The 26,533-nt window shown below is 40.3% G+C and overlaps 1 protein-coding gene across 1 annotated transcript; it reads left to right on the top strand.

Annotated features, from left to right (window-relative positions):
* Positions 1–1,506: 1,506 nt before the first annotated feature.
* Positions 1,507–26,102, top strand: PLAC8L1 (PLAC8 like 1; the record flags this gene model as incomplete). The annotated part of the gene is made up of 4 exons (XM_079701542.1): positions 1,507–1,631; positions 6,389–6,525; positions 24,487–24,623; positions 25,962–26,102. The coding sequence occupies 4 exons, from the start codon at positions 1,507–1,509 to the stop codon at positions 26,100–26,102; spliced, it is 540 nt and encodes a 179-aa protein (XP_079557668.1).
* Positions 26,103–26,533: the final 431 nt, after the last annotated feature.

Raw genomic sequence — 26,533 nt, forward strand, 5'->3', positions numbered from 1 at the left:
CATAAATAGTTGTCATTCTTCTTTAAAGGAGAACATTTCTTTTTCTTCTTTCTCTTTTTCATTTATTTTTAGGTGAAAGAGCAGTGTGGCATGTGGATTGGTCACTTCATACAATAGATGTTTGATTAGAAAAGTTGGCACAAATGAAATTTTAAAAAATGGAATCAGCTTACATGTGCAATGGTTGCTCATTCTTCAAAGGAATCTTATTGTAAATCTTTTTGCAAAGCTAGTAATCAGTTAATTTCTGTTATTCTTATAAACTTGAATTTTCATATATAGCACATTTATTCAGCAAATTATTGAGTGCTTATCAGCAGTGTTTCAAACACTGTGTTAAGCACTTGGAATAGAGTGGTAAGCAGAAGAAACATTGCTGTCCTTCATGTGGGATGCATCCTTACAGTTAAGAAGACAATGAGAGTTGTCCAGAGCCTAGTGAGTGAAGGCAATTATGAAGCTGTATCTGAAGGATCTTGATTTGGGAGGTATTATATAGGCTTTTGCTAACAACCCTGTTAAGTAAATGCTTTGAAGTTCAGAACCCGAAACAATCATTCTCTATGGGTCTGATGAGAATATATAGTAGAGTTGGCAATTTCCGCCTGTTGTCTTTCTAGTATAAATAACATTGAATTTTTATTGCAGACCCCTCCCCTCAATGTGCAATTTTCTCTAATTTTTTTCCTCTAGGAACATTTTCCTAGTGTTTCTGGTGTCCGTACCTCTATAAGACACGCTCTAGAGGCATACTTCAGAGGCTCCTAAGACCCTGAAGATTCAGAGCAGTAGGGAGGCGATCACCAGCCAAGCCCTGCTTTGTTCCAGATTCCATTTGGGCTGTGTAGGGAAGAAGCAGCACCACTTCCCCGGCATGCTCAATGAAGTCCATGGAAGAGTAGGAGATCTAGAAGTTGTAAAAATCCTTAGAGACTTGGGACAACTTAGCATAACTTAAACTTTAGGAAACCATCTTTTATTAGGTGGTTTCAAGCACGATATCTGTGCTGCAAAGACCTTTCTTTCTGTCTCTGTTTTCAGGTTATTTGTGGGAACTCATACCCTCTTGCTGAATTGGACCAGCAGCCCTGGGGATGATGAGAGGCCCCCACTACTTCTCAGTTACAAGGCATGGCGGAAATCTGTAGCCTTTTGAGTCCCCTAAGGAAAGGTCAAGTGACACTTAGCTAGATAAATGTTTGCTAGAGTTATCTCTTAAAGCAAAGGGATTTTTCCACCAAAGAGAAGTTTTCTTTTTATTTAACTTACACTATATCTTCAGCAGTATCTCCCTTCAGGTTAGTAAGATGGACGTGCCCACTGTTAACTGTGTACGTGTCTTTAAAGAAATAAGATGTCTGCCAGTTACACTGCTATGACCTCAGATTCCAGAATATCAAGGCAACATTCTTTAGATGTTTCATTTTGGAATGAACCTAAGTTTAGAATCAGCTTACTGTTGAAGGGAAAAGGATATCCCAAGTGACAAGAAAATACCTATTAACTATGAATTGGTTTGGAAATTACTTCTCTAAGTTTCCTGAGGATATTTCCTTCCTCAACACACACTCACCTCTGTTGCTTTCACTCATATCATCTGAAGATGAACAACATTTTATTTCCGGCTTGAGGTAGGGAGTAGGGTGATTTTACCCCCAGCTTTTGCTCTTTGGTTGGAATATCAAATCAATCTCCTCTTATGAGGAGCCAGGAAAAAGAAAACTGGGCTCAGGAAGAAAGCTGCTCTTATTTCCCATGTGTACTTGAAAAGGAGGCAACTGATTATTTCCTGCTGGCCTTGCTTGGCTGGTGAAAAGAGAAGAGCTGGCTTGGATGGAAAGGTGTCTCTATTCTTAACTGAAAATGTTGCACCCTGACCAAGTGAAACTTTATTTCTGGTGGCTGCCATTAATTTCCACCCTTTTGAAATCAAAACTCAAGAGTTTTGACTTCAGTTAAGAGTTTGAAATGGTTAATCAAGGAGGCCTCAGTGGAAGGCAGAACAGACTCTTAGTACTGCAAGTTTCATTAAGGTAGAGGGTGACATGAAACCCCCCCACCCAGGCTGAAGCACCAGGTGTGTGGGAACATGCAGTGGGGAATGTGTTTAGCTGCTAGAAGCGGTGAAGGTTAGGGTAAGGCTGAAAGGGGGAAGGCTGTGTGTCTCATCCGTCTCAACTCTGTTGTTTGGTAGGAGCTGATAGCTAGAATGACTGCAGTCAGTCCTCTGCCTCCCACCAGCTGAAGCCTCTCTCTGCTTCTCTCCTTTATGGTGACCAACCCTCTTGGTTTGTCTGGGACTGTTCTAATTTTAACACTGAAAGTTTTCCATCCTGGAAAAACCCTTAGGCCAGGGCAAACTGGGATGATTAGTCACCCTGATTGAATTTTAAGGTATTTGGATAGCACATATGACAACTGAGAAACTGCCCCCAATCTCTCCCCTCCCTCTGTTCTTCGTTTCTCAGAAAAGTGTTCAGGATGCCCTAGGGTATGTGCAAGATCCTTAATTTAAATAATAATGGTAGCTGCCATCAACTGCATACCTACTATATGCCAAGTACATAATCTTGTTTAATCCTCAGGGCGACTATGGAGGTACGATAGTTTAAATACAGTTTTATGGAAGAGGAGACCAGAGCTGAGGACTGGGACAAGTTGTATTTTACAGGGTCAAACAACTAGAATGCAGCTGAGCCACATTTGTACTTTAGTGTGCCTGAATCGAAGCTCTGTCCTCTTTACACTAAATGAAGAACTTGCTGAATTTGATGGCAAATGGATAGCTACTCTGGTTTAGAAACTGTGTGACCATCAGCTTCACCCACTGCTTCCAAACTCATTCTTATTACTGGTAGTGTAAGATTCTATCTATCTAGAGTAATATACAGAGCTAAAAGCTACGTAGGAAGCTGCAATAGCTACTTTAGTCTGACACCTGTAGCAGCCCCTGAATAATTATTCAATTCTTAAAGGAACTACTAAGTGCCTGGCACATAGCAGGTACTTGGTGAAGGGTAGCTATGCTTCTTATTTTAATTTTGACACATGAGCTATAATCTTGAACTGAAATGTTTTAGCTAATGAATGTCAATTCAAACATTTTAATATAAAAATCACCAAAGATTCAGAGTATTAAGGAAAGAAAATAATACAGTTCTTGAGTTCAAAATTAGGCAAACACACACACAAAACCCCCTTTTTTTTCCCCACCAAGGAAAAGCTACCCTCTTAGTTATTTGATTTGCAATAGCTAGAGGACAGGCTTCCTTGCCATAATAGGTGTTACACATATAATGCTGAGATAGAAGCAGAAAATTCTCTTCTAGGGCTCCAAGCTATAAGTGCGTTTCAGGGGAAAATCTAATCTAGGGGCTCAGCGCTAAGAAACTGCTTTACTAAAATTGCTGGAAACTCTTAGTGTAATAATGGAAGTCCCAACTTGCAGGGATCACGTTGAGAGGTAAATGCCCTGGGTTATGTGGAGGCATGCAAGAAGATTTTAGGCTACTCTCTATAAAAACTCTTGATGTTTTTATGTAATCAATTCACATCTGAGAGTTGTGCCTTTACTAGAGAATGAAACCTGGTTAAGGTCACATAATCTGTAGCTAGATTTGAGGAGGACTCAGATATAATGGAAGAGATGTGTGAATTGAGTTTAATCCAATTCAACAGTTGTCGTGCACCCACTAGTTTTCAAGGAGTGCACTGGCTTCTGGGGATACAGGGAGAAGCAGCAGGTGCCCTCTGACCTCAAGGAGTCCACATGGAAGTAGAGGAGATAAGATATGTATAGAGGTAGTTTCTTCAGGACCAATCTGAAGTCTTCATAGGTGTCTTAGTCTGCTCAGAATTTCATAACAAAATACCACAGACTGTGTAGCTTACAGAATAGATACTTATTTTCTCACAGTTCTGGAGGCTGGAAGTCCAAAATCAGGGTGCCATCATGGTCCAGTTCTGGTGAGGACTCTTCTTGGTTTGCAGCCTTCTCTCTGAGTGCTTACATGGCCTTTCCCTTCTTATAAGGCCAGCAATCCTATCGGACCAGGATCCTACCCCTATTCTTTATCTAACCTTAATTATCTCCTTGAAGCCCTACCTCCAAATACAGTCACATTGGGAGCTGGATCTTCAACATATGAATTTGGGGAGACACAATTCAATCCATAGCAGTAAGCTTTAGCCCACATCATAGCAAATATATTAACATGTACCCATACATATGTTATATCCTTTTTTTTTTCTTTTTTCTTTTGAAATTATTTGGCTTTGAGTAATTTAATTTATGATTAGCTGCTGCTTCTTAGCAGTCATTCATTCTTGGTTTTTTTTGCAAAATGAGAGAATTGTAATTTGTTTTCAAATGTAATAAAATATGTGTGAATTCCAAATTGGACATTCATGTGACAGGTATCATGCTAGGTTTTTGTGTTTAATTGAGCAATAACTAATTTCTACTTTGCAGTTTTTATATTTTGTAGCCAATACTTTTTTCCAGGTCTCAAACACTTTGATAGGTTCTTGAAAAGCTTGTGAGACCCTACATATTGTCTATAATGCCGAATGGATAAAAGGGTGGGGATGTTTCATAGCTCTACTTTCACACTTCTAGATAGGTCACTCACAACTCTACTCGCTCTTCCAAGCTCTTGTGCATCATTCTCAGCTGTTGGCTGGGATGCCCCTCATGTCTCACTGGCTCTGTAGATTGCCTTTGCTCCCAGCATCCTCTTCCCTTCTGCCTTACCTCCTATTCTACTTTCTTTGCCATCTCTGTTACATTGACATCGCCACCTACCTGGTAGGAGATGCAGAAGCCATTGCAGTGATCATCAGTGGTCTCCAAGTCCACCTGTATCAGGTTTCAGGCTGTTCTCAGGATGACTATGTGGGCGTTGCCTGGGAACTTTATTATGGACACTGATTTCTATACCTCATCCCTGGAGTCCTGTACAGTGGTCTGGGGTGAGGCTTAGGAATTTGTTTTTTTAACAAGCTAATGTGCTGTCAGGTTTGGGAGGGTGTGGGTAGTATTGGTGGAATGAGAAAGAGATGTGATCTTAATAACAAGAACAGTGCTCCCCATATTATGATAACTTGAAATCCCATTGGATTTAATGTCCCAAATCAAATGTTCTCAAAGGGCTCCACAGCTGTTTCCAAGATGCCCACAGGGTGTTGCCTTAAGGATGCCCAGGAGTATTCTACTCTGGCCTCTAGGTTTTGTGTCCCAGGTGTCCCAGGTGCAGAATTTTGGTGACTATTACTGTAACAACAGCTGTTACAGGAAGAAATTCTGCTGTCTTTTTATTTTCTCTCAAGTATGAGGCAAGCTCTTTATTTCCTCATAACACATCAGAGACCAGGTACAAAACTCTTAATGAAGCTTGCTAAAAGGGTAGCCCCAAACAGAATAACTGCTACTATGTACAGGCTGAGACTCATTCTCATTCTTGGGCCCCTCTATCCCACTCTTGACATGCCCCTTCCATGAGGCTAGATAACAGCTTACCCTTCACTATAGGACTCACTCCAGGTATCCCTATGGTAGACATTCAGGCAAAACTAACTTTCAGCCCCAGAAAGAGAAGGAAGTTTTTTTCTCACCTCACTTTTGAAGCCCACCCCCTGGGCCTGTATTTCTGTTTCAGAATGACTGAGTGGAATATCTATGCCCTTCAGGGAAAATCGAACCAGAGTTGTACTATGTGGCTGCACGAGGAAAACCATATAGTGGTTTGATATCAAGATATATTCTGAAGTCTGCGTTATTCATTTAAATGATACTACCTGTCCCACCTCAGTAGCCTCGTCCAGATTTAGATGTACCATTCAGTCCAATTCCTTATTTGTCTTTTCAACAAAGTTTCAAAATCCTTGCATACAGCCTCACTCAGGGTCACATTGTTACACATGCTGTGTGCACAATAAACAAATTACCTGTCCTTCAGTCCACATAATAACCCTGTGAGGTAGTTTTTTCATCCTAAATTTGAACAAACAAAACAGAGAGGTTAAGCCACTTAACCAAGATCAGGCTTCCAGGAAGTGGCATGCTGGGGCTTGAACTGAGGACTCTTGGTTCCAAATTTGTGAATTTATTATTAAACACTGAGAAACACTGAGGAAGTAGACTGGACACTGAGTCTGAGTGACAGAACTTGGAATAATAATGCCATTAATAGAAATGGGGCAAAAAATCAGAGGAGGAGGTACAATGGAGGAGGAGGGAGGGAGATGGTGAAGTCAGCTTGGGCTATGAAATAAGAGCCACTGGGCATCACTGGGTCTCTATCTCTTTATCACTGTGTCTTGGCTTGATGATTATCCTTCTGAACCATCTTCTTTGTTTCCAAGTTAATCACCATCCTTGACTCTCCAGGAGCCATGCACCAGCCCAGGCTGTGGTGAAGCAGCCTGTCCGGGGAGCCAGTGGCAGGACCACAGTCACAACGATTGTCCAGACTGGTGGGGACTGGAGCACCGGCCTCTTCAGTGTCTGCAGAGATAGGAGAATTTGTATGTTTTTTCTCTTCCTTTAAGTTCTCCTTTACTATTTTATTTCCTAAGACACCAGTGGGTAGAAAATCTGCGTCAGGCACAAGGACAGAAATTAAATGGTTTCAGACTAACTAGACTAATATTCTAGGGACTCAAATACACTCCTTGGCAGGAAGGATCTTGCTTTTCAGGGATGTGGATGTTTTTATAAAATAAGTGATGACTTCAAAGATTTTTTTAAATGACAAAATCCATTGCATGTAAAGACGCACAAAATGGGCTCCCTTATCTGCAGCTGATGGATTATAAATTGGTACAAGCTTCCCAGTGAATGGTTAGTAACACCTATAAAAAGGACTTCAAGTGTTATGTAGCCTTCGACCCAGTAATTACAGTTTTAGGCATTTAGTCGAAGGAAATAAATCATGTGCAAAGATTTAGCAGCATCGTTAAATGTTGCAGCATTGGTTATTGTAGCTACAATCTGGAACAACCTAAATGTTCAGTGGGGGCTTCAATACAATGAATTATACAGCCATGAAAAGTCATGTTGTAGAATAATACTTCCTGAGATGGAAAAATGTTGGGATACAATTTTAAGTTAAAGAATCAGATTGTAAAACCATGTACATTAGACATTAATTTGGGGGAATATTTAGAAAAATATCTGGAAGGATATAAATGCAAATGTTTACAGCAAGTGTCTCCAGATGGTATGCTAATGAATAATTTTTCTTTTTGCTTATCTCTAGTATTTCTGTGAGGAAAGTGTAGTACTTTCCTCACAGAATAGTGAGGAAGACCAATCATTGAATAAGACCAATCATAAAAAGCCGCTCCCTTTGTTTTTTTTTAAATTAATTTTTATTGGAGTATATTTGTTTTACAATGTTGTGTTAGTTTCTGCTGTACAGCAAAGTGAATCAGCTATACGTGTACATGTATCCCCTCTTTTCTGGATTTCCTTTCTGTTTAGGTCACTGCAGGGCATTGAGTAGAGTTCCCCATGCTATACAGTAGGTTCTCATTAGTTATCTATTTTATACATAGTATCAGTAGTTTATATATGTCAATCCCAGTCTCCCAATTCATCCCTTCCCCCCTCCCCGCCTTGTATCCATAAGTCCATTCTCTATGTCTGTGTCTCTATTTCTGCTTTGCAATTAAATTCATCTGTATCGTTTTTCTAGATTCCACATATAAGCAATGTTATATGATATTTGTTTTTCTGACTTCACTCTATGAGTCTCTAGGTCTATGCACGTCTCTGCAAATTGCACAATTTTCGTCCTTTTTATTATGGCTGAGTAATATTCCAATGTATATATGTACCACATCTTCTTTATTCATTCTTCTGTTGATGGACATTTAGGTTGAATAGCTCCCTTTGTTGATTGAAATCTTTTCAGACACTGGTTTAGCTGTAAAGAAGTACCAACAACACTGTCCTCTAGCTGCCTGATTTTCCACTGGGTTTGAAGTTCAAAGCACATTGATTCTATTTTTACCTTAGGACATTCTGATCCATCTCTGGTACCACATGTCAGTATCCTTTTCCAGGACCTGATGTTCTTGCCCTAGGGAGTAACTCGGTCACAGGATCTTTTTTTTAATTTTATTTTTTGCGGGGGGGGTGGGGGGCTGTCCTTTTTGATGGATGAGGGCCAGTCTCGTAAGTTCAACAGACTCTGGATCTGCTATTTTTGAAGAATATGGCTCCCCCACCCTTTAGAGGGTCTGGCAAGACCTGAATTTATCCTAAAGCCTCACAAGATGGATCAACCAGAGAGCTCTGAGCTGCTACCTGATCCACGTCCTTATTCAGCTGAGTCTTGCTGAGGCAAAAACTCTAACAAAATTTTTGGTGCTCTGATCATCCAAGCCTGAGCCTTCACTGTTTGCCTGTGCCTCATAGAGAAGAGACCGCCCGGCACCAAACACTACCCTCCATTGCTGTCCCTTTGACCATCTGACCCAGAGCTCAGCAGATTTCTTCCTGCCACAGCTACCCATGTGTACTTCTGACCAGACAATTATGGCAGCTGTTCTTTGAATCACTCAGGATTCTTCCTGGTTCTTGTCCACATTCTCTGACTTTGGTTGTCACCCAGTACTGTGGTACAGAGAAGGCAGAAAAGCTACTTGGAGATGTGGAGACCTAGCCCCAGTTTGGGAAGTGGACCATTTTCCTTTCATAGCTTATAGTTGGTGGTTGGAGGGGTGAGGGTATCAATGCATTTCTAAGTAGAGCAAAGCCTGGAACATAATGTAGTGGTTAGGAGAGCACATTTGTATTGGATATAGACCTTGCCTTGAATCTTAACTCTGCCTCTTACTGGCCATTTGACCTTGAACAAATTCTCAGGGCCTTCATTTTTCCAGCTCTGAAATGGGGGTAAATAAAGGTGCCCACCTTAAAGATTGTCAAGATTAAAGCAGATAATGCATAGAACCCACTGTAGAACACTGGTTTGGAACATAACTGGATCAGAGTTTTTTTTGGTTGCATGCTATATATTGGGTTAAATAGTGTCCCCTCAAAATTCATGTCCACCTGGAGCCTCTGAATGTGACCTTATTTGGAAATAGGTTCTTTGCATTGTTGTCAAGTTACAAAGAGGTTATAGTGGATTAGGGTGGGCCCTAAGCCAGTGGCTGGTGTTCTTGTAAGAAGAGGGGAATTTGGACACACACACAGAAAAGATGGCCATGTGAAGACAGGCACAAGTTAGAATAATGCATCTATAAGCCATGGAATGCCAGGGATTGCCAGCAACAACCAAAAATTTGGAGAGAGACATGGAACAGACTTTCCCCCAGAAATTCCAGAAGGATGAAGCCTGCCAACACGCCAATTTCAGACTTATAGCCTCCAGAATTCTCCAATGAGAGAATACTTTCTATTGTTTTAAGATGTCCAGTTTGTGGTATTTTGTTATGTCAGCCCTAGGAAATTAATACACAAGCAAACATAGGATTTCATTAGAAGGTTATGGGGTAGCTCACAAAATCAGGAAATCAACTAAAAGCTAAGCTCAGGAGGGACAAGATGCATTATCAGGAGATAGCTGAAAGTCTGGTCAACTCCAAACATTTTAATCCTTTTGTTTTCCTGTCTGAGAATTGCTGTTTCAGCAATGGAGCCCAATCTGCCTAGCATAGGTCATGACTGCTGCTTGACTAGGCCAGGGCATTTTGAATGACAGTTCTCTTATTTCCCACAATAGGGAAGGAATAAATTCCTAAATTTACTATTGGGGTGTGTTACTATGAAAATTCCAACAAATATACAATAATGCACTGAGTAAATCTTAGGTATTAATGTTATTGTTGTTATAAATTTTTATTTTCCAGAATGTTGAGAGCAAAGAGTAGAATCAGGAGACTTAGATTGGTTGCTGCCCAATCCCAAGAGTACCTAAAAAGTTGACCAAAGAAAGGACCACATGCCACCCTCTCAGCCTTAAACATTGTTTCACTGCTTAGTTCTGCGCTCCACCCCCATCAGTGTTCAGGAGACCAACCACAGGGGTCTTCTGGGTCCCTGCTTGTCCATTGGAGAGCCCATTCTAGGGGCAAGAAGGAATGACATGTGGAGAATACAATATTCTTTACAGCTGGACGTGATGGGTGGCGGAGAGGCCATGGATATACAGTACTGGCTGATCTCGAATGTACTGTGTCCTAATTGTTGTTCCCTGGATGGGCCTCCATTTTGTGACTGCTCATAGTATCTCTAAGCTAATGGTCTCACAAGGGAAAATTTATAGGCAGTATCAATTTATACACTGGTGATCTGCACCATGATTCCCAGGATGCAGCTGGAGTATGAGTGCTATGAGTCTTAGGTTTTTTTCCTTCCTTGTTTAAAAGGGCTACTTCATCCACAAAGTTTTATTTTAAGCAAATCACCGTGACAATAGTTGTGACAAACTTGGAAACAAAAGGGACATCTTCTTTCCATGACTTTGTTTCACGTCAGATTCCCATCTTGGGATAGTTTACCATTAAATGTTGAGAAATACTGCTACAATTTTTCATCCATTAAGCAAAGGGTACATTATGAAGAGTGATAATTTCCATTTATTTTTGACATTTTGCTTCTTCATTTAATTACACTTCTGTTTTTTAAACTGCCTCCCTCTTCCCTCCTCTGTGCTTTCTTCTGAATTCACACTGCCCTGGGATGAGAAAATGGGTGCTTTTGTGTCCTTTGAGGATGTGGTTTCTGAAAGCTCAGATGTGAAGCTGAAGAGGAGGTGAAATAAGTGGCTGTGAAATGGCCTTGTGGGTGAAAGGCTGGCTGTTCCAGCTGGGGATGTTTTTGATGTTGCCCCAGAGGAGGTTTATGTGGAAGGTGTAATCAACACTGGTTTGTAATTCAGCCAGCCTTTACTGAGTTCCTACCTATGTATGGTCATGTGATAGGCGCTACAGATATAATAGTGATTAAGACAGAGACGGTCTCTGAGAGCACATAGGCAATAAGCAATTAGACAAAATAATTGCAGTGGTGCTGAGTGCCGTGGAGGAAATAAACAAGGTGTTTTGAAAGGAAATTACAGGGGGCAAAGGATGGCCTCTCTGAGGAACTGACTTAAGCTGATACCTGAGAGATGGGTAAGAACCAGCCACTAAAATCACCTTTCCTGTGGAGGCACCACAAGCACCAGGCAGTAAAGGGCTTTGTGTGGATGAGGAGCCATCAGAGGCCTAATGTGGGTAGGGTGAAGCAGTCCAAGAATTTCTTTGGTTTTCTGGAAGAGGAAGGAGACATGAAAAGGCCTCAGACTGGGATTCGTGTCCTTGAACTGTATCTTGGGTAAACTGTACACTGTACACTGCAGTCTGAAAGCAGGGACCACTGGCCCTGCTCACTGGTCTTGCCCAGTGGAGCACCTGACCAATAGAAGGTGCTTATGAATATTTCCTGAACGACACATCTATGAATGAATTTTAACCTGTATTCTCACTTGCTTCCTTCTTTCCTGTACTTCATTGAAACAATCATAAAGACTTAGATTCAGAAGGGATATTGGGGTCAGCTGGTCTGGCCCCTCACCAGCTTGTCTAAGTCCCCTCTGTAGCAAGCCTGATACCAGCAAGCCTGGTAAGGACCTGACAGCCTTGGCTTTCTGAACATTTCTGGGGAGGAGGGCTCCTCTCCCTTGGAGCCATCTCAGTGCTTAAAAAAAATATATATATATATTTTTTTAATAGGTTACCAGGTACATGATGCAAAATTCAAAAGTACCTACCCCTTAGGTATATGAAAAGCAGCAAGTCTATCCTTGCTCTCCTGCCCTGCCCAGTTCTCCTCAGAGGCTACCACTCTTACCTGAGCCCCTATATAATCTATATGCTTATAAATATATAAAAATTTTTAATGAAAATAGGTTAATCTTTTTATTGTAAAAGTATCATATAATCATGGTAAAAAAGAAAAATGCAAAAGACTATAAAAGAAGAAAGCAGTATCCTGTAATCCCAGCTGTTGGAGATATATATTGTTAATATTTTGGTATCTGTCCTTCCAGATTTTTTCTGTATATGTGGTATATATAATTGACACAAATAATAGAATTGTAAACACACACAGTTCTGCATCTTTATTTTGTTTTAATTTAACAATATAGGTGACCATATTGTGCAGACCATATCAGCACTTCTGAAGCTAATATTTTAAATTGCTGCATAGATTCCATTGTATGAATGTACCATAATTTATTTATCCAAAAATTCTTATTAGTGGATCTTTATGTGGTTTCCAGACTTTTTGCTATTCAAACCAGTGCTTTGTGAATATTCTTGTATAGGTGCCATTTTGTATGTGTGTGAGTTATCTGTTGGATAATTGCTGAGGGGTAAACCTACTGGTCAGATAGTACGTACTTTTTAAAATCTTGATAGATGTTTCCAAATGGCTCTCCATTTAGAAGTTGTACTAATTTACACTCCCACCCACAATGTATGAGCATGCCCCATTCCTTATCTATCTATCTATCTATTTACTTATTCTTGGCTGAGTTGGGTCTTCGTTGCTGCATGTGGGCTTTCTCTAGTTGCGGTGAGTGGGGCTACTCTTCCTTGCAGTGCGTGGGCTTCTCATTGCGGTGGCTTCTTTTGTTGTGGAGCGTGGGCTCTAGGCGTGCGGGCTTCAGTAGTTGTGGCTCGCGGGCTCTAGAGCGCAGTCTCAGTAGTTGTGGCGCACAGGCTTAGTTGCTCCGCAGCATGTAGGATCTTCCCCGACCAGTGCTCGAACCCGTGTCACCTGCATTGGCAGGCGGATTCTTAACCACTGTGCCACCAGGGAAGACCCCCATTCCTTTTTAAGCATCTCTTATTGTTAGATTCTGCCTTTTTGTGATAATGATCTGAAATGTGCCTTGCTGCAGTTTCCACCCACCTTTCCTACTTCGGCTCTCTGGGGCTCCACACTGTGGTTTTGTGTAGCCTTCTTTTTATCTCGACTCCCCCTGTGAGTTAGAGGGATGAATAATGAACCACATTCCATGCTTGAGAGTGGAGTTCATGTTAGAGAATAGGCCAGGAATGTTTAGGCTGTGGGAGCTGACATGACCAGCAGGCCTTTGGGGTAAGAGGAAGAGGCTGAATTTATGGCATGGATCTCTCTTGAGCCTGAGCTTCTTTTTTTAAAAAAAGTGCGCACACACACACACACACACACACACACATATGCGCACACACATACTTGCATATATATATATATATTTTTTTTTTAGTTCACAAATAACACATGAATATATTCACTTTATTAAAGAAATGAAACATTACAGAAAAGGGAACCATGTCACTCTTTTTTATTAAATAAATTTGGAGTGTTTTCTTCCAGATCTTTTTCTCTGTATTTACATATGCATCTATTAGTAACGTATACTATTGCTTCATAACTTTTTAAACAAAGCGTAAATGGTATTATGCTGTAATATCACTATGCAATTTGATTTTTTTAACTCAAAATATGTCTTAGAGATTAATCTCTTTTGGTACTTAATTGATCTTTCACTGCGTTCTTAATTATTCCCTAGTATGATCTGCACCATCATGGTTTATTTACTTGTTCGTCTATTAATGTACTCTGGTTTTAAATTTGAAGCCACAAATAATGCTTCAGTGGATATCCTTGTACCGGCCTCTTTGTGTGCATGTGTAAGCATTACTCTAGGGTAGATGCTAACAAGTGGAGTTACTGAATCCCAGAGTATTTAAAATTTTACGAGATTCAGCCAAGTTGCTTTCCAAAGTGACTGTGCCAATTTCCATCTCCATCAGTGTATGGAGCACTTATTTCTCTGCAGTGCCCCACAGCATTTGACATGCTCTAAAAACCTTAGAGTGTGGCCAGCCCTGAACCAAGCTGGCGGAGTAGAAGGACGTGCTCTCCCTCCCTCTTGTGAGAACACCAGAATCACAACTAGCTGCTGGACAATCATCGAAAGAAAGACACTGGAACTCAACAAAAAAGACACCCATATCCAAAGACAAAGGAGAAGCCACAATGAGACGGTAGGAGGGGCGCAATCACAGTAAAATCAAATCCCATAACTGGTGGTTGGGTGACTCACAGACTGGAGAACACTTAAACCACAGAAGTCCACCCACTGGAGTGAAGGTTCTGAGCCGCACATCAGGCTTCCCAACCTGGGGGTCCAGCAACGGGAGGAGGAATTCCTAGAGAATCAGACTTTGAAGGCTAGTGGGATTTGACTGCAGGACTTTGACAGGACTGGGGGAAACAGAGACTCCACTCTTGGAGGGCACACACAAAGTAGTGTGCGCATTGGGACCCAGGGGAAGGAGCAATGACCCCAGGGAAGACTGAACCAGACCCACCTGCTAGTGTTGGAGGGTCTCCTTCAGAGGCAGGGTGGCTGTGGCTCACCGTGGGGACAAGGACACTGGCAGCAGAAGTTGTGGGAAGTACTCCTTGGTGTGAGCCGTCCCAGAGTCTGCCATTAGCCCCACCAAAGAGCCCACGTAGGCTCCAGTGTTGGGTTACTTCAGGCCAAACAACCAACAGGGAGGGAACCCAGCCCCACCCATCAGCAGTCAAGCAGATTAAAGTTTTACTGAGCTCTGCCCACCAGAGCAACAGCCAGCTCTACCCACCACCAGTCCCTCCCATCAGGAAACTTGCACAAGCCTCTTAGATAGCCTCATCCACCAGAGTGCAGACAGCAGAAGCAAGAAGAACTACAGTCCTGCAGCCTTCAGAACAAAAACCACATTCACAGAAAGATAGACAAGATGAAAAGGCAGAGGGCTGTGTACCAGATGAAGGAACAAGATAAAACCCCAGAAAAACCACTAAATGAAGTGGAGATAGGCAACCTTTCAGAAAGAGAATTCAGAATAATGATAGTGAAGATGATCCAGGACCTCGGAAAAAGAATGGAGGCAAAGATCGAGAAGATGCAAGAAATGTTTAACAAAGAATTAGAAGAATTAAAGAACAAACAAACAGAGATGAACAATACAATAACTGAAATGAAAACTACACTAGAAGGAATCAATAGCAGAATAACTGAAGCAGAAGAATGGATAAGTGACCTGGAAGACAGAATGGTGTAATTCACTGCTGTGGAACAGAATAAAGAAAAAAGGATGGAAAGAAATGAAGACAGCCTAAGAGACCTCTGGGACAACATTAAACACAACAACATTTGCATTATAGGGGTCCCAGAAGGAGAAGAGAGACAGAAAGGACCTGAGAAAATATTGGAAGAGATTATAGTCAAAAACTTCCCTAACATGGGAAAGGAAATAGCCACCCAAGTCCAGGAAGCGCAGAGAGTCCCAGGCAGGATAAACCCAAGGAGAAACATGCTGAGACACATAGTAATCAAATTGACAAAAATTAAAGACAAAGAAAAATTATTAAAAGCAACAAGGGAAAAAGACAAATAACATATAAGGGAACTCACATAAGGTTAAGAGCTGATTCTCAGCAGAAAGTCTACAAGCCAGAGGGGAGTGGCACAATATATTTAAAGTGATGAAAGGGAAGAACCTACAACCAACATTACTCTACCTGGCAAGGATCTCATCAGATTCGACAGAGAAATCAAAAGCTTTACAGACGAGCAACAGCTAAGAGAATTCAGCACCACCAAACCAGCTCTACAACAAATGCTAAAGGAACTTCTCTAAGTAGGAAACACAAGAGAAGAAAAAAACAAACCCAAAACAATTAAGAAAATTGTCTTAGGAACATACATATCGATAATTACCTTAAACGTGAATGGATTCAATGCTCCAACCAAAAGACACAGGCTTGCTGAATGGATACAAAAACAAGACCCATCTATATGCTGTCTACAAGAGACCCACTTCAGACCTAGGGACACATACAGACTGAGGGTGAGGGGATGGAAAAAGATATTCCATGCAAGTGGAAATCAAAAGAAAGCTGGAGTAGCAATACTCATACCGGATAAAATAGACTTTAAAATAAAGAATGTTACAAGAGACAAGGAAGGACACTACATAATGATCAAGGGATCAATCCAAGAAGAAGATATAACAATTTTAAATATGTATGCACCCAACATAGGAGCACCTCAATACATAAGGCAACTGCTAACAGCTCTAAAAGAGGAAATTGACAGTAACACAATAATAGTGGGGGACTTTAACACCTCAGTTACACCAATGGACAGATCATCCAAAATGAAAATAAATAAGGAAACAGAAGCTTTAAATGGCACAATAGACTGGATAGATTTAATTGATATTTACAGGACAGTCTATCCAAAAACAGCACATTACACTTTCTTCTCAAGTGAGCACGGAACATTCTCCAGGATAGATCACATCTTGGGTCACAAATCAAGCCTCAGTAAATTTAAGAAAATTGAAATCATATCAAGCATCTTTTCTGACCACAATGCCATGAGATTAGAAATGAATTACAGGGAAAAAAAATGTAAAAAACACAAACACATGGAGGCTAAACAATATGTTACTAAATAACCAAGAGATCACTGAAGAAATCAAAGAGGAAATCAAAAAATACCTAGAGACAAATAACAATGAAAACACGATGATCCAAAACCTATGGGATGCAGCAAAAGCAGTTCTAAGAGGGAAGTTTATAGCTATACAAGCCTACCACAAGAAACAAGAAAAATCTCACATAAGCAATCTAACCTTACACCTAAAGGAACTAAAGAAGAACAAACAAAACCCAAAGTTAGCAGAAGGAAAGAAATCATAAAGATCAGAGCAGAAATAAATGAAATAGAAACAAAGAAAACAATAGCAACGATCAATAAAACTAAAAGCTGGTTCTTTGAGAAGATAAACAAAATTGATAAACCATTAGCCAGACTCATCAAGAAAAAGAGGGAGAAGACTCAAATCAATAAAATTAGAAATGAAAAAGGGGAAGTTACAACAGACATCACAGAAATACAAAGCATCATAAGAGACTACTACAAGCAACTCTATGCCAATAAAATGGACAACCTGGAAGAAATGGACAAATTTTTCGAAAAGTATAACCTCCAAGACTGAACCAGGAAGAAATGGAAAATATGAACAGAACAATCACAAGTAATGAAATTGAAACCGTGATTAAAAATCTTCCAACATGGGTTGTGCTCAGAGCAGGGGGTCTGAAGAAATGGCTTGTCTGTTTACAACACACCTGACAGGAATCAGGGTTCATTGTGACAAGGGGCACAAAACCTGTGGCCTTCCTATGAACAGATAGCCAACACATATCCCCCCCTTCACCTGCATGTGGCTGCTGGGCAGTACCAGTGGGACAGGGCTCAGTACTGGAAGGAAAGCTACAGTATTTAGTGGGGGTGTTTGCCACCTGGAGCCTGTCCAGTCCACGTGTGGCTGGGCCATGTGTGGTGTTATAGACATAAAGGCTTTGAACCCCTCTCTTCAAGGAAAAAAGAAAAATAGATTCCGTGTATTTGCCATTCTGGAAAAGGCAAAACAATGGAGACAATAAAAAGATCAGTGGTTGCCAGGAGTTTGCGGGGGAGGGAAGATGAATACATAGAATACAGAAGTTTTTATGAACAGTGAAAATACTTTGTATGACATTATAATGATTTTATGTCATCATACTTTGGTCCAAACCCATAGAACGTGCAACAATATTCACTTCATAAAGTGGACCCTAAGATGAACTAGGGACTTTGGTGATTATGATGTGTCAGTGCAGTTCAGCCTTAGTTTTCAAAAAAAAAGTCTTAAAAAGAATTAACACTCGGGGTAGACGTTTTTGGCAAAACCTTTGTTTCACATTTATATATGTATACACATTATATATGTGTTTTTTGGACTGTGATGTAAAATGTGCTTTTTAGAATAAAAAAGTTTGCAGGTTACTGTAGTTATACTGGCAAATAAAAGCACAAATTAATCGAAAAAAAAAATCTTCCAACAAAGAAAAGTCCAGGACCAGATGGCTTCACAGGTGAATTCTATTAAATATTTAGGGAAGAGCAAACACCCATCCTTCTCAAACTCTTCCAAAAAATTGCAGAGAAAGGAACACTCCCAAACTCATTCTATGAGGCCACCATCACCCTGATATCAAAACCAGACAAAGATACTACAAAAAAAGAAAATTACAGACCAATATCACTGATGAATATACATGCAAAAATCCTCACCAAATACTAGCAAACAGAATCCAGCAACACAATAAAAGGATCATACACCCTGATCAAGTGGGATTTATCCCAGGGATGCAAGGATTCTTCAATATACGCAAAGCAATCAAGGTGATACACCATATTAAGAAATTGAAGAAGAAAAACCATATGATCACTTCAATACATGCAGAAAAAGCTTTTGACAAAGTTTAACACCCATTTACGATAAAAACTCTCCAGAAAGTGGGCATAGAGGGAACCTACCTCAACATAATAAAGGCCTTATATGACAAACCCACAGCAAACATCATTCTCAATGGTGAAAAACTGAAAGCATTTCCTCTAAGATCAGGAACAAGACAAGGATGTCCACTCTCACCACTATTATTCAACATAGTTTTGGAATTCCTAGCCATGGCAATCAGAGAAGAAAAAGAAATAAAAGGAATACAAATTGGAAAAGAAAAAGTAAAACTGTCACTGTTTGCAGGTGACATGATACTATACATAGAGAATCCTAAATATGCCACCAGAAAACTATGAGAGCTAATCAATGAATTTGGTAAAGTTGCAGGATACAAAATCAATGCACATAAATCTCTTGCATTCCTATACACTAATGATGAAAAATCTGAAAGAGAAATTAAGGAAACTCTCCCATTTACCATTGCAACAAAAAGAATAAAATACCTAGGAATAAACCTACCTAGGGAGATAATAGACCTGTATGCAGAAAATTATAGGACACTGATGAAAGAAATTAAAGATGATACCAACAAATGGAGAGATATACCATGTTCTTGGATTGGAAGAATCAACATTGTGGAAAGGACTATACTACCCAATGCAATCTACAGATTCAATGCAATCCTGATCAAATTACCAATGGCATTTTTTACAGGACTAGAACAAAAAATCTTAAAATTTGTATGGAGACACAAAAGACCCCAAATAGCGAAAGCAGTCTTGAGGGAAAAAAACTGACCTGGAGGAATCAGACTCCCTGACTTCAGACTACACTACAAAGCTACAGTAATCAAGACAATATGGTACTGGTACAAAAACAGAAACAAAGATCAATGGAACAAGATAGAAAGCCCAGAGATAAACCCATGCACCTGTGGTCAACTAATCTATGACAAAGGAGGCAAGGATATACAATGGAGAAAAGACAGTCTCTTCAATAAGTGGTGTTGGGAAAACTGGACAGCTACATGTAAAAGAATGAAATTAGAACAGTCCCTAACACCATACACAAAAATAAACTCAAAATGGGTTAGAGACCTAAATGTAAGGCTGGACACTACAAAACTCTTAGAGGAAAACATAGGAAGAACACACTTTGACATAAATCACAGCAAGATCCTTTTTGATCCATCTCCTAGAGTAATGGAAATAAAAACAAAAATAAACAAGTGGGACCTAATGAAACTTCAAAGCTTTTGCACAGCAAAGGAAACCATAAACAAGACGAAAAGACAACCTCAGAATGGGAGAAGATATTTGCAAATGAAGCAACTGACAAAGGATTAATCTCCAAAATTTACAAGCAGCTCATGCAGCTCAATATTAAAAAAACAACCCAATCCAAAAATGGGCAGAAGACCGAAATAGACATTTTTTCAAAGAAGACATACAGATGGCCAAGAAGCACATGAAGAGCTGCTCAACATCACTAATTATTAGAGAATGCAAATCAAAACTACAATGAGGCATCACCTCACACCAGTTAGAATGGGCATCATCAGAAAATCTACAAACAACTAATGCTGGAGAGGGTGTGGAGGAAAGGGAACCCTCTTGCACTGTTGATTGGAAAGTAAATTGATCCAGCCACTATGGAGAACAGTATGGAAGTTCCTTAAAAAACTAAAAATAGAACTACCATATGATCCAGCAATCCCACTACTGGGCATATACCCAGAGAAAACCATAATTCAAAAAGACACATGCACCCCAATGTTCATTGCAGCACTATTTACAATATCCAGGTCACGGAAGCAACAGAAATGCCCATCGACAGACGAATGGATAAAGAAGATGTGGCACATATATACAATGGAATATTACTCAGCCATAAAATGGAACGAAATTGGGTCATTTGTTGAGTCGTGGATGGATCTAGAGACTGTCATACAGAGTGAAGTAAGTCAGAAAGAGAAAAACAAATATTGTATATTAACACATATATGTGGAACCTAGAAAAATTGTACAGATGAACCGGTTTGCAGGACAGAAATTGAGACACAGATGTAGAGAACAAACGTATGGACACCAAGGTGGGTAAGCGTCAGGGGTGGGGTGGTGGTGGTGGGATGAACTGGGTGATTGGGATTGACATGTATACACTGATGTGTATAAAATTGATGACTAATAAGAACCTGCTGTATAAAAAAATAAATAATTAAAAAAAAAACCTTAGAAAAATTTGGCATTCTTATAGGTAATAAATAGTTTCTGATCGTCTCAGTATGCAATTCCCTGATTACTGACGATATTGAGCAGCTTTTCATGTTTGTTCTTGGCCATTTGTATTTCTTCTTTACCTGTTCATGTCTTGTGTTCATTTTCTTCTTCTGTTTAATCCTTGATATATTAATTTGCAGGAATTCTTTGTATGTTCTGGATACTTATCCTTGGTCTGTGATTTGTTTAGTGAAATTTCCTCCTAGAGCCCGCTGAAGACAAAGGATTCCATCATCCTACCCTTGTGCATCTCTTGTTGAGGACAGTGTTTATCCCACAGCACTCCATCTCGGTACACCTGACCCAAGGATCTTTCCTAAAGAAGTTGCATGATTTCAGACTCTCCACAGGAATAAATACCAAACAGTGGTAGTGAGGACACTGTCTTAGAACACACAAGTCCACAATTGTTTACTAGTTAAATACATAAAACATGAGAACATTTGGGCATATGTGGTGTGTGTAGTAGTTAAGACTTTGGAGCCAGACTACTTGAGTTCAAACATGACCTCTGCCCCTTCTTAACAAATGTATGAACTTGGGCAAATGGCTTAAGTCCTCTGGGCATTAGTTTGTTCATCTGTAAAATGGGCCTAATAATAGTAAATTTTATAGGCTTGTTGTGAGAATTAAATGAGTTAATAAATGTAAAGTACTTTTAGCAGGGCTTGGCACATGGTGAAATCTGTATAAATATTATCTATTATATAATACAATTTTGGCTTTTATAGTGTTTTGTTTTTTTTAATCATATCTGACTTCTGTCCCAAGGTAATTGAGTTTTGGGTGTGTTTCCTCAGTATCTAGTACTCCCTCATAATGAACACTTAGATAACCTGGATATACAAATGGAAAGGCTTAAAAATAAAATTAACAGCATGTGTTATATGAGTCATAAAAATAAGGTACAGGAGTTTCAGTGCACAAAATAACTTCTTTACAATATGCTTATTGAGGATGGCAGGCATTTCTCTCTGCCAGTTAAAGTGGTGCAGCTCAGGCAATTGTGTAAACACAATTTATTACTCACTTAGCTTGCTAGCTTTATAATTATGCAACTTTTTTTTTTATAATTATGCAACTTTTGATTAATTTTTTATTTGCAGGGATATACACTACAGTATTTTGTAATTCATGCATAAGTTTTGATTGATTTTTATGTGCCATGATCTCAAAGTCCCCTAATTCAGGGTTGCATACAATATTACCACTCTGAACTCACTGCACGTTCATGGGCCATTTGCTGTCCTCTGACCTGTTTATACCAGTTGTCAGTGCTGAGTGGGACCTGCTGACCTCGCTAGGAGTAATGATTTTTTTAAAATGTGGGACAAAACATCCCAGACTTAATCAGGGCTGAATTTAGTGTTTGCTTTGGGCCAAGTGATGCCTATAATACATGATTTAGTGATTTTCTTAAGATTCCTGATGAAATAGATGTTCTGTTCCTCAAAGATAGGCTGCTCCTTGTCCCCCTCCCTGCTCCAGTCCTCATGCCTTCCGTGCACATGTGCTACCTCACCTCTTATATGAAACTGGAGAAGTCCAGAGTCCAGGCACATCCCTTGGAGGTTCTAAGATAAAACAGCATTCCTAGATTTCTGCTTCTTTGTCACTGAATTTGGAAGTGGGACTCTGCACTCCTCACTGTTGAAGAGGGAGGGAGGGATGAGGCAACAGAGACAGGTGTTTGACAAGGAATTCTTCTAGTATGCTAGTGACATCGTATGTGAGCCTTTGTGTCTGGTGCACTAGAAGGCTATGAACACTACCATTTCACACTCATTAGAATGGATAAAAAAGGCTGACAATAGCAAATGTTGGTGAGGATGTGGAACAACAAACTCTTACATTGCTGGTGGGAGGGTAAAATGGTACAAATACTTTGGAGAACTCTTTGTAAATTTCTGGTGAAATTAAACATAAATCTACCCCATGACCTAGCAATTCCATTTCCAGGAATCCACCCATGTGAAATGAAAATATTTGTCCACATAAAGACTTGTATATGAATATTCATAGTGCTTATTCATAATAGCAAAAAATGGAATAAACAGTGGGAGAATGGACAATTTGTAGAACATTTATACATTGGTAATACTACTCAACAATAAAAGGAACAAACTGCAGATATACATAACAACATAGATGAATCTCAAGAAACATGATGTTGAACAAAAGAAGTCAGATACAAAAGTAAACATGATTCCACTTATACGAAGTCCAAATCGAGGTAAAACTCATCTATGGGAATAGAAATCAGAATAGTGATATGTCTGGAGTGGGGGTGGGAGGACTGGGATTGCCTGGGAAGGGGCACACGGGAACTCCCTGGGGTGATGGCAGTGTTCTATACGTTTGGTTACGTGGGTGAATATGATTGTCAAAACTCATCCAGCTGGGCTTCCCTGGTGGTGCAGTGGTTGAGAGTCCGCCTGCCGATGCAGGGGACATGGGTTCGTGCCCCGGTCTGGGAGGATCCCACATGCCACAGAGCGGCTGGGCCCGTGAGCCATGGCCACTGAGCCTGCGCGTCCAGAGCCTGTGCTCCACAACGGGGGAGGCCACAGCAGTGAGAGGCCCACGTACCACAAAAAAAAAAACCAAAAAACCCTCATCCAACTGAACATTTATGATTTGTGCATTTTCTTGTTTATAAATTATGCCTCAATAACATATTTATTGAATACATTTTTAAAGGTTATGGTTAGTTTTTTTGCTCTTTCATAGTTCAAATTATTTGTATTCGTCAAGGTTGTCATCTTTTGCAATGATATAGCATCTTAATCGTTTACCAGGGGTTCTTAACCTGTGGTCCAGTGATAGTTTTCAATGGATCCTTGAACCCCGTGAAATTGAATGCACAATTTTGCATGTTTGTGTTCATGTATTTTTCTCTCCCCTTCAGGAGCAAGTACATAGCTATCACCATATTCTCAAAAGGTTCCGTGACCCAAAACGTATTTAAAAGAGAACCTCTGTGTTAATGGTTCATGCAAGATGTGTAGGAAACAATATCAGTAGTTAAAGATGAATGAATGAATAAATGACCAACTGTTTCCAGCTGATGTTCAAGGAACCAAGCCTCTACTAGTTTACAGATTAAAACTGGCAGATGTCAGTGGCTCCATGAAACTGCAAACATTAGAGAAACCTTCTGGCCTGAGAAATAGAATAAAGTCGTCATAAGAATAGCAGGTGGGCTTCCCTGGTGGCGCAGTGCTTGAGAGTCCGCCTGCCGATGCAGGGGACATGGGTTCGTGCCCCGGTCCGGGAAGATCCCACATGCCGCGGAGCGGCTGGGTCCGTGGGGCATGGCCACTGAGCCTGCGCGTCTGGAGCCTGTGCTCCGCAGAGGGAGAGGCTGCAACAGTGAGAGGCCCGCGTACCACAAAAAAAAAAAAAGAAAAAAAAAAAGAATAGCAGGCAGAATCAGTGTACCATATAAGAGCTTTCAATCACATTTATAGAAGAAGGCGCCTGCTATTCAAAAGTATCATATACTGTGTCTATTTTAAATATTGAAATTAGATAGATGAACATTAAGAGAAGCAACAGTTATGTTTCAACTATAAAAAATTATTTAATGCTTTTCTCTTGACAGAAAAAACAATTACTGTAGTGAACGTTAACAGAATTGTAGCAGGTTCAGCTTTGCCAGTGTTTAACAAAAGAAGACAATTTTGATGTGGCTCAGTTATGGCAATTCTCATATAGTGAGTTTTGCAAATTGGTTATTCATTCTCAGTCCCTGATTGCAGGGGGACAATGCAGTATTAAATTGATGGCATAGGGCTATAAATGCTCTTTGAGATGTGAAGTTGCTCCAAGCACAACTGAGAACCTGAGCTTGCTTTTATGTGGTTATTGACAGGTTTCTGTGGTCTCTTTTGTCCCATGTGTCTTGAGTGTGACATCGCCAGGCATTATGGAGAGTGTTTTTGTTGGCCATTGTTACCTGGGTCCACCTTTGCACTAAGAATTGGCACCAGAGAGAGACATAGAATACGGGTAAGTGTGTTTGGATGTATATGTGAAGCTGGATCTATATGAGAACCTGGATGCCTTTCAAACCTGTGATTTTTTTAAAAAAATGAGGTGTGGGTGAGGATGCTTAAAAACACCACACTTAGTGGAATACTTTGAGAAAGGAAAGGGAAGAAATTTCTGATTTCATTTGTTACTAGGATGTATATTAACGAAAATGCCACATTGTGAAGGGTATTTCCAAGGGGGACCTATTATAATGTAGATCGTTGGCCACTTCTGTTTCTCTGTCTCTTATTACATCCAGAGAAGATGATAGGTAGAAGTGCACCAAATTTGGAGGATACACTTGGGATAATCTCACCTAAAATGTAGCCCATCAGCATATACAGAATTCACTTTGGGGGTTCCCTGGGGACCATTCAAAGAGCCAGACAATTTCCAGTGCAGCTGAGGCTGAGGTACAATGAGAGACTGAGGACAGACATGTCATACCTACTAAGATGTGGACAGATAAAAAGGCATCTTTTTATTATTTTATTTGTTTTTTTATTGGAGTATAGTTGCTTTACACTGCTGTGTCAGTTTCTGCTGTACAGCAAAGTGAATCAGCCACACGTATACATATATCCCCTCTTTTTTGGATTTCCTTCCCATTTAGGTCACCACAGAGCACTGAGTAGAGTTCCCTGTGCTGTACAGTAGGTTCTCATTAGTTAAAGTTTATATATTCATGTGAAATGATCCCTAAGATATATTTTTAAGTGAACAAAAGAGCAAGGCATATAAGTATGTAACGATTTACTTAAAAAGACTATATATATGTAGGTAAAATGTAATGTGTATATATCTGTATGTATCTATATATTTGCCTAGACATAGAATTTATCTGGAAGTGTATATAAGAACTACCAACAATGGTAGCCCCCTGACAGGTAACTGGGTGGCTGGTGAGAGCTGTAGAAGGGGGGGGATTTACTTTTTACTTCCTATCCCTTCTTACTGTGGGGATTTTGGACCATGTGCATTTATTACTCTAAAAAAGTAAATAAAATAATTATAAACATTAAGTTCTAAGAGGAAATAAAAAGATGTTGACAGAGAATTTTCTGTCAGTGAGACAGTGGTTTCAGGTATGAAGTCTTGAGGGCAGGTCTCTGAATTGCAAGGATCGATTAGCAGTCGAGCTGCTTGGCACTTGGGTAATGCGGTGGAGTTGTGTCCCTGGGCGATAACTTCAGGGTGGTGGCGGATCTTGGGGGCAGTGGGTGGGATGGGCCGTGAGGTAATACTGCAGAGGTTCCTGGGAAAGGGAACTGAGCCTGTGTGATTGAGCCAGAACAGAGACCCGGTCTCCCCTAGGGCACGCTGTGCGAGGACTGGCTGGCAGTGCACTGCTGCTGGCCTTTATCCATCTGCCAGGTGGCCCGGGAACTCAAGATGAGGACCTCCCAACTCTACGAAATCTATGTGACCCCTTCGACTAGGGAAAATCGAATCTGACAGAGCAAGAAATCTCCTCCTCCTCACTTCCCCGCACCCTCCTCTCAAATCCCTCTTAGTAGAGAGATTGTTCTTCAGGTTTCACTGAAATAGTATGAAAATAAATGATTTCCCACTACTGTCTTTACTGTTGTCCTTTCTCTACACGTACCCCCAATGAAGACTCTGTTATTTGTCTGAATTTGCTATCCCAGCTCAGCCATATTAGGCAGATTCGAGAGGTGCGTTTTTTGCCCTCCACCACCCTGCCTGGAGTTTTGGAAGGCTGCATTTTCCCCCATCTTCCCCTTTCACAAGAGCTGTCTGGGAAGCTGGAAGAACTATTATATGGCTAAGCTAAGCCTCTTTTCCCAAAGTACCAATGATGGGGTAGAAGACGGTTTATTTTATTTTTTTATTATTTTTAAAAACTGTTATTGGATTATAGTTGA

Source organism: Hyperoodon ampullatus, assembly GCF_949752795.1.
Source record: "Hyperoodon ampullatus genome assembly, chromosome: 4".
Classification (NCBI taxonomy): domain Eukaryota; kingdom Metazoa; phylum Chordata; class Mammalia; order Artiodactyla; family Ziphiidae; genus Hyperoodon; species Hyperoodon ampullatus.